Source organism: Phaseolus vulgaris, chromosome 6 (assembly GCF_000499845.2).
Source record: "Phaseolus vulgaris cultivar G19833 chromosome 6, P. vulgaris v2.0, whole genome shotgun sequence".
Classification (NCBI taxonomy): domain Eukaryota; kingdom Viridiplantae; phylum Streptophyta; class Magnoliopsida; order Fabales; family Fabaceae; genus Phaseolus; species Phaseolus vulgaris.
In genome coordinates, this window is record NC_023754.2 from 30,398,382 (window position 1) to 30,407,543 (window position 9,162).

Consider the following 9,162-nt stretch of genomic DNA (forward strand, 5'->3'; position numbering starts at 1 on the left):
AATAATTGTTTTGAATCAAAATAAACTTCCACCAAACATTTGAATTTAATTACAAACCAAATTAGTCTTATTACAAATATTTTGTGTTTTCTTTTTGTGATGTTTTACATGCATTCTTCACTAAAGTCATGCTTGTTAGTGCTTGATTTATTTGATTTGACCAATTTTTATACGTTAGAGGTAGAAATTAAGTCAAACACATACTATTAGAAAAGGACAAGTTAAACTAAAAAACCTGATAAATTAATATAATTACAGTCCATTTAAGGCCTCCTTATTTGACAATGAATAAAAAAATAAAAAAATAAAGATAAATATGAAAAATAAGAAACAAAAATTCACGCATTAAACTTTTCATATATAAAGAGATGTCCTAAAAGAAGTATAATTAATTATATTTTAATATTATATAATAAACATTAATAAAATATTTATAGTATAATTAATTATATCTTTATTAAATAGTCAAGTATATCTTATATATCTGATTATATATAATTATTAGGTTACTAATATTTTATTCATATTTCTAATTTTATATAAAATAAATAAATTGTATTTCTTACTTATTTTTTTTTATAATCAATAATGTTATTTCTATTCGTTTTTTTTGTATTTTTTAAAAAAAATATATTTTTGAAATAAAAATATTTTAAAGAAGAATTTTATGTTTTTGAAATAAAATTGACGTGGTTAATGTTTTATATTAAATTTTATTTACATTAATATTTTTAAATATTTTTTAATTCATAAAAGTCTTGTTGATATTTATTTTATTTTATTATGTATTAATTTTTTTATTAGAATATTAAAATTTTATTTAATTTTATTGTTTTTTTTGTTTTTTTAAAACGATATTAATTATTACAACTAAAAAATTGAAAAAAAAATTAAAAATGACTAATGAACCCAGAAAGTGATAGATCAGAACGAAACGAAGATCCGTTTTGTGATCTAAGTTTGGTTATAAATATGTTAATAAAATATTGTTAAAAATAGTGTAAAAAAAGTTAGAAGAGAGTAGATAGATTGTAACTTTGTTATATAAAAAATGAAAGTTATTTGATGTGTTAAAAGAAGAAGAAGACAAGTTCTTCACCGATAGTAATGGGAAGACACTGGAAATTGAGTTAAGAAGATGAGTTTGTGACGTGTCATAATAGAAACTCATAAGGTGACGTGGCCTCTTTCGACTTTGGAATCTGCGTCCCAATAAACACCTCTCTCTCCCTTCTTCTTCCACTGCTTCACAATTTCATTTCTCCACTCTTCTTCTCTCTCACACTCTTCTCTCTAACACTTACGCTTTAATTATCATTTTTACGCTACCATAACACATAACAGTGGTGGTGGTAGCGTAACATAAACAAATTACAACCATGAAGAATGTCTGCAATGTGGTGCAGGCGTTGAAACCAACCCTGGTAATGCTGGTGGTGCAAGTAGGATATGCCGGTGTCAATATCTTCTACAAGCTCGCCGTTAACGACGGCATGAACTTGAGGATTGTTGTTGCCTACCGTTTTCTGTTTGCCACCATTTTCATGGCTCCACTTGCTCTCATTCTTGAAAGGTGCCTTCCTCGTTTTGTTTCATATTCTTTTAATCTATTCATATATAACTTTCTGTCACTTATTGTTATGTTCATGTTATGTTCTGTTGAAGTGGTTGATTTTGATTTTTGTGGGTGAAAAAACAAAAGTGAATGAAGAGAAACAGCAAAGAGAGTGACATGTTTTGTTTTTGTTTGTTGATGATTGGCAGGAAGAAGAGGACAAAGATGAGTTGGAGAATACTGTTTCAGTCATTTTTTTGCGGCTTATTTGGGTATCTGTTGTCTTTTAACTGTTCTCATGCGATTTTCGTGTTCCTTAGCTATCTATTCTTATGCTCTTCTTTTCTTTAGACAAATAATATTAATACAACTTTTATTAGTAGGGCAAGTATTCACAAACTTTCCATAAACAGTATCAGTACTCTATTTATTATACATTATAAATGTATAACTCCTTTAACTCTGCTCATTTATTACTAATAAATACTGATTCCATTAAGAAAAATAAAATATAAAATAAATAAATATCATACATTTCATATATAACCTATAGAAAATGATGTAATACAAACTAATTTTTAGAAAACTAATTTTTAAAAATAAAAATAATTAGTTGTTATAATTAGTTGTTATAATTAGTTGTTATAATTAGTTGTTATAATTAGTTGTTATAATTAGTTGTTATAGTGACTAAATTAAATACTATTTTGGAGTAACAAAAATTTAGTTTCTAAGTTAGTTTCTAGTTTATATTATTGTTAAATAGTTTCTAAATTGATATTTAATTAGTTATCAAGTTTTAACTACCAATTATTTAAATTCTAAAATTTTAAATTTGGTAAAAAAAATCTGATTTTTAATTAAATATTAATTTAAAAATTATTTAACAACAGTTTCTAATTTAATCATTATAACAATTAATTATTTTTTATTTCTAAAAATTAATTTCATAATGTATGATTCATTAAGAAAAATAAAAATAAATAAATAAATACCATTCATTTTATATACCAACATAGTATATAACATAACTTAGTATATAACAGTAGCTAGTATATAACAACTAAAAAAAATCATGAAAATAACTACTACAATAAAAAAAATCATAAAATATAAAATAATTTTAAAGACAAAAGATAATTAATTTCTATATTAACTCTACACAAAGTACTAAATGTACTAAATGACAAAAATACATTCATTTTCATAAATATTAATGTGAATTCATTCTTATATCAGTTCTTAATTTCTGTGTTAAGATGTATTAAGAGAGTGTAAGTATGAGTTCTTAATTTCTGTGTTAAGATGTATTAAGAGAGATGTATTAAGAGAGTATAAGTATGAGTTCTTAATTTCTGTGTTAAGATGTATTAAGAGAGTATAAGTATGAGTTCTTAATTTCTGTGTTAAGATGTATTAAGAGAGTATAAGTATGAGTATGTTGATTTAAATTGATAGTAAGGATGAGTATACACACACTCTATACTTATCTCTATCCTCGAATTTATCCTCATCTCAAATTACTAAAATATTTATTTTTCATTAAAAAACTTTATTTACTTTCTTTCTAGTTCTTAAGTTTATTTCATTTGAAGATTTTTTTTTTTCATACAATATTTCACCTTCTCTTTCAAGTGTTTTTGACTATTTTAATATAGACGACATTCTCTCATTTCGTACGTTACTTTGTCATTTATCACACACATTTTTTTTTTCTTTTATCTAGTTTAAAAGATGTATTGTATTTCAGAAAATACAAAACATTAATTTCATTAAATTAAATAACTTTTAGATACACATAAATTATTTTTGTTTAATTCAATATTTTTATTTATCGTTTATTTTGTTCACATGAGAAAATTTGACTTCTAATTTTAAGTATTCAATTGAGAAAACTCTTTAAACAATTTAAAATATGTTTTTTTTTTAATGAATCTTTGATAATATTCAATTTTTTTACTTTGTAATTTTTGTTTTTTTAAAATATTCTTTTATTAATATATAAAATAGTTTAGGGTTTAAGTAACAAACATTTCTTTAAGTTTTAGTTATAGTAACAAAGATGCATTTTACTTCGTAGAGATAAGAATAAGAATACTCAAAATCATACTCATCATTCCTCGAAATTAAGTATAAAAAAATGTAAAAAAGACATACACTAAAAACTTATACACAATATATAAGCCAGCCAAGCTAACTAAAAGAAGTTATCTATAAACTATTTTTTTGCAAGTTATAAACTAAGTTATAAACTCATAATCTTCTTAATACATGCAAATAAATTTATATCCCTCTTAAATTAAGTTAAAAAACGAATTATTGCTAAGACTCTTCTTTTTGTTTGACTTTCTCAGAAGTCACACCTTATCTTTCATGAAAAAAAGACGGTTTTTTCTTGGTTATTTTATTATAAAATAAAATATAGATTGCAGTGAAAAATATAAAAGACAAAGGATGGATTTTTTTACTAAGAATTTGACATGAGGATAAATTTAAAATTTAGTGATTGAATAATTTTGTTTATTTTTGTTAACAAAGTGTTCTCTCTTGATTTATTTCGCAGGGGATCATTAGCTCAAAATTTCTACTTGCAAGCTCTCTCTTTAACATCTGCAACCTTTACATCGGCAATGGCTAATCTTGTACCAGGCATAACCTTTATCTTGGCCCTTTGCTTTGGGTAAGTGTACTATACCCCTCATATTCTTTTTCCAATTCTCTAAATTCACTTTTAAATTAATTCAATTTTCAAGAATTTCCAAATTCTAACTTGTGTTTTGATCATTTGGTTTGTATGAGACTGGTTGAATGATGTCTTTGTTGGGTACTGATTGGGTTGGGCTGAGTAGACACCTTGTTTTAGTGAGTGGGCTTAATCGTGTTCCTTTATTATCTCATATCATTGTTGTAATTGGTGTGCAACAGGATATAATGTAAATTAATAGTTGCCCGTGTGGATGTAGGTTGCAGTTGGCACCAAACCACCTTAAATCTTGTGTTGTTTATTTTTCTGCAGTTGATTCGTGATTGTGTATATTGTTTTCGCGTGCATTTTTTTCATTAGGATGTTGGATAGTTTCATTAGTATTTTTTGAGTGTTTGGAGTGTTTGACATAGATGGTAGGAGGTTAAAGTTGTGTTACAAAGCTGAAGTGATTTTTTTTTTAATAATTAAATTATTTTTTAAAGTGATTCATATTTATTTATTATTTTTTATATAAAAAATAATTTAATTTAAATATTTAATGGTTTATATAGTTTGGAAAGGTTAAATTTGAGAACAGCAGCTGGAAAAGCGAAAATAGCGGGTACATTAATTGGAATTGGTGGAGCAATGGTGCTGACTTTCGTTAAAGGCAAAGAAATCAAAATAGGGACGTTTCACTTTAACCTTTTGCACCAGAACGGTGCGCGCCCACCGGCGCAGGCTAGTGGTGCCAAGACTGTTTTGGGTTCTTTGTCCGCTCTGGCTAGTGGCGTGAGTTATGCGTTGTGGCTCATAATTCAGGCGAAGATGATTGAAAGATACCCTTGTCCTTACTCTAGTACGGCGTTGATGTCAATGTGGGGGGCACTGGTCTCCATCGTCATTGCACTTTGCCTTGAGAGGGACTGGACTCAGTGGAGGTTGGGTTGGAATATTAGGCTTTGGACTGCAGCTTATTCGGTATGCCATCTTCTTACTAATCCTTTCATAACTTTATATATTGCTTATTCTTCCTTCCTATTTTTCTATCAAAATAAAGATAAAAGAAGCATTTGTGTTCTTAGAAGTTACATGAAGTCAAATATTCCCTCCCAATATCTTCTATTGTCTTCTCTTCGATCTGATTTATTTTCTTTGATGTACCTGTAAAGATATTTCAACGTTAAGTTAGATGAGTTCAATGTGAACGATCTAATTTAGTATTTAGAGTAACATTACATTTTTCTGTGAGAGTTCTTACCTATTTATACTGTTCTAGTGAGTCTTATTCTATTAGAATTGTTGAATCAGGTCCAATGGACGTTAATATTGTTTTATGTTCTTAATTGGGATTCTCGCTCCTAACCTGTAATATGATGTGAATATTGGTTTTTACCGATAGGCTGTTAGGTCGCTAATGTGGTCAGTTAATCCGGACTTTTGGTTTCGTGGTATGTTAAAAAGTGAACTTTGAGTATACATCAATCTTATAAAATCGATTTGTAGGGTTAAAATTTGTATCTACCTATATATATTATTATTATGAAATGTTGTTATCTTTATTCCATGGAGGATGTCTTACAATTATGTAAATGAGTAATATGAAAATAGTTGAAGAAATGTGATTATTGGTTATAGTTTTGATGACTAATAGAAAATGCTGTTAACTGAGTGGCGTTGTAGGGTATTGTGGTTTCTGGGATTATGGTGGTTATGATTTCATGGTGCATCCGCATGAGAGGGCCATTGTTTGCCTCTGTTTTTAATCCTCTGATGCTTGTGTTGGTGGCCTTGGCTAGTTCTACCATGTTGAAGGAGACGCTGCATCTTGGATGGTATGTCTATGTATACCTTTTTCTGCTACTCTTATTTTCACACTTCCAATCATGCATATATATGGATGATGCTGAGTGTTTCTTTAATAAATTTGTTTCAGCATTATTGGAGCAGTGCTGATTGTGTTGGGCTTGTACCTGGTTTTATGGGGTAAAAGTGAAGAGATGAAGAAGAAGAATCAATTGGTGGCAGCAGAGAACCCCCATGAGGATGAGTCTAATAAGGTGGAAGTAGTGGTGAGGTGTGAAGTGGAAGATAAAAGCAACCAAAAGAAAATGCATGAGAATGGTGAAAAAATAGTGAGGTGTCACCACGAAGATGGAGACTTAGACCATAATTCACATGAACACAGTGAGGGAAAAGGAAGGAACTGAAGACCAAAATTCTAATAATGCTTAATAAATATGTAATCTATGATCAAAGTTGTAGTTAGGAATAGATATAGATTCTTCCATGGAAAACTTCTCATCGTTTTCTAACTCAGTCAATTTGTTAATGTCATTTTTTGTAGTTTTTTTTTATCAGGAAAAAATAAATACAGAAAACACTTTTAAGCAGGTTCAAATATGTGTCTCTTTAGAGAAAAGTTTCTTTAACACCATCTATATCTATCTATAGATAAACAACATATATTTAATAAACACTTATATTAATATAATAATGTTTTTAATTAAAAAAGAAAATAATTAGTTTATTATAATGTATTTTTTACTGTATATCAACATCTTTTCTTTTTATATAAAATATTATGTTAGTTAATGTTACTATTAGTCTTACAAATTTAATTACAAGTAGCTATCAACAAATCAAGGATTTAGCTCTACATTTAAAACAAAAATTACTTTCAAATTTTATCAATTTGTCCCTTGAATCATATAACATTTTTTTCATGATCATATATATCAAAATTTAAAGGTTTGAATATATTTTAAATTTTATAAATATGGTTACTTATAGTTTTAGTTCTTATAAATATTTATTACTTTATAATATTTTTTTTTACATTTATCTTAGTTATATATATATTACTATTTTTTTTTAAAACAGGACTTACATTCTTAAATTTTATATCATAAAAAGTGACAAGGATTCTTTCCAAAAAAAATCATACCGATGAGATTATTATTTTTTTTTTCAATTTCAGCGATTCAGCAGCTTTGAAATTACAGACAAGTGTAACTTTTTTTCGTCGCATATTTGTTTTCCACAAAAATTATAATTTAATTAAATAAACTTTATATTTTCGGGAGTTAGTTGTATAGTTGATAATTTTTTAATCTCTAATTTTTACCATTTTGGTTTATAGATTAAGTATTTAAATTAGAGATGAATAATTAATTAATATAAAATTTTATATGTAGCCTTTTTTAATTAATATAAGAAAAAATGTAACTAATTAGAAATTAAAAGCCAGTTGAAGTAGTAAAAATAAATTAAAAGGTATTATATCAAACAAGTTTTTTTACTAGTTTTATTTTGGTCAAATAAGTTGTGAGTTCTTGAAGTTAACTTGTAAACTATTATAATAACTTATCAAACACTATACAAAAGTATTAAATATGTAATTTAAAAAAATAAATAAGTAGCATAACTTATTAGTAACAACCATGTTTTAAACAGGGTCTTGTTATAATCAATTGTATTTTGAAAAAAAAGAAATTCATTGTAACAAATGTATTTTTCTATATTAATATAATATAAAGTCTGTCCTGATATTTAATGAGGTTCAAATTTTTTTAACAAGAAGGGCCTGACACCCAATAGAAATAACAGATTAAAACAAAAGGACCCTTGCTTCCTGCACCCCTATAATTACTCTCTCCACTCCACATTAACAATATTAAGATCAAAATACCTTCTCCTAACCTAATTCTTACCACCTCTAAACTGCTTCTTTCTGCATCTCATCACTTCAATCTTAAAATTTTCAAAATTATTCTTCAATAAAAAGAGAAAAAATATAAACAATGTTTTACAAATAAAAAATTACAACTTCTAAATTACATAATCTAAAACCTATTTAACAACTTATGTAAAAAAATAAATTTATCGAATTACGTAATATGAAAATAAAAAATACCACTTCCAAATTCCATAATCTGAAACCTATTTAACAACTCATAATACCGGAAAACATAATTTAGAAAACCTATCGCATTACATAATTTAAAAATGATAATTTTTTACTTCCGAATTTCATAATTCGATAGGTTTATTTTCTTAAACAAGTTTTGGATTATATAATCTGGTATAATGAGTTGTTAAATAGATTATGTAATCTGAAAGTGATAAATTTTGACTTTCAGATTACTTAATCCGTAATCTAAAACATTACTTTTAGTTTTATCTTTTTATTGGGAATTTTAAAATTTATAGAGGGATGAAGAAGTGATGGTGATACAGGAAGAAGCACTCTCACCTCCGTTCTACCGTTTTCTCTCTTTTTCGTTGTACCCCTCCCTCCCAATCTATCAAATCACTGCGATAACTAATCAGATTTTTTCTATTCTTTCATATTACTTCATATGAAAAATCTTTAGATTGTTTAATTTTTTTTTATCGACAATAAAAATGTGAACCACTTTTTTAGGTGTATAAGATTTATACAAATTGTATAAGATTGTTTAATCCATAAGGTTTCCTGGTTACCCAATTCAGAAATGGGATTTGTATACTTTTGCAGTTTTAAAGTTACGAGAAATGAATGAAGAAGAAAAAGGAAGAAAACTAAAAATAGAAAAATGGAAGGAGTAAGAAAAAAAGAGAGACGAAAGATTTATAACCGAACCACTGCGAAAAATGAGGTCTTATCAATCACATGTCTTATCAGTAGACAGATAAATTGCACATGTGTGTTATGTGGAATGGTTCTTTTGTTTTAGTTTACGTATTGGAGATTTGAAGCACATAAAAGTTATGAAAAGCAACACAGAACGTAGGTAGATGATGCCCTAGCCTAGGCCTATTCAAAAGTTAAAAATGGAAGAAACGAATTTGGAATGTGTTGAGCTAGAAAGGAAAGAAAACGTGAAACCATAATTTAGGTCAAAACTCATTTAATAAAATCTTTTGAAAAGAAGACGCA

At 26.8% G+C, this 9,162-nt stretch overlaps 1 protein-coding gene across 1 annotated transcript; it reads left to right on the top strand.

Annotated features, from left to right (window-relative positions):
* Positions 1 to 1,244: 1,244 nt before the first annotated feature.
* Positions 1,245 to 6,639, top strand: LOC137833371 (WAT1-related protein At1g68170-like). Its single transcript, XM_068641721.1, has 6 exons — positions 1,245 to 1,573; positions 1,765 to 1,827; positions 4,119 to 4,235; positions 4,814 to 5,222; positions 5,925 to 6,076; positions 6,178 to 6,639. The coding sequence occupies exons 1-6, from the start codon at positions 1,380 to 1,382 to the stop codon at positions 6,449 to 6,451; spliced, it is 1,209 nt and encodes a 402-aa protein (XP_068497822.1). The 5' UTR covers positions 1,245 to 1,379; the 3' UTR covers positions 6,452 to 6,639.
* Positions 6,640 to 9,162: the final 2,523 nt, after the last annotated feature.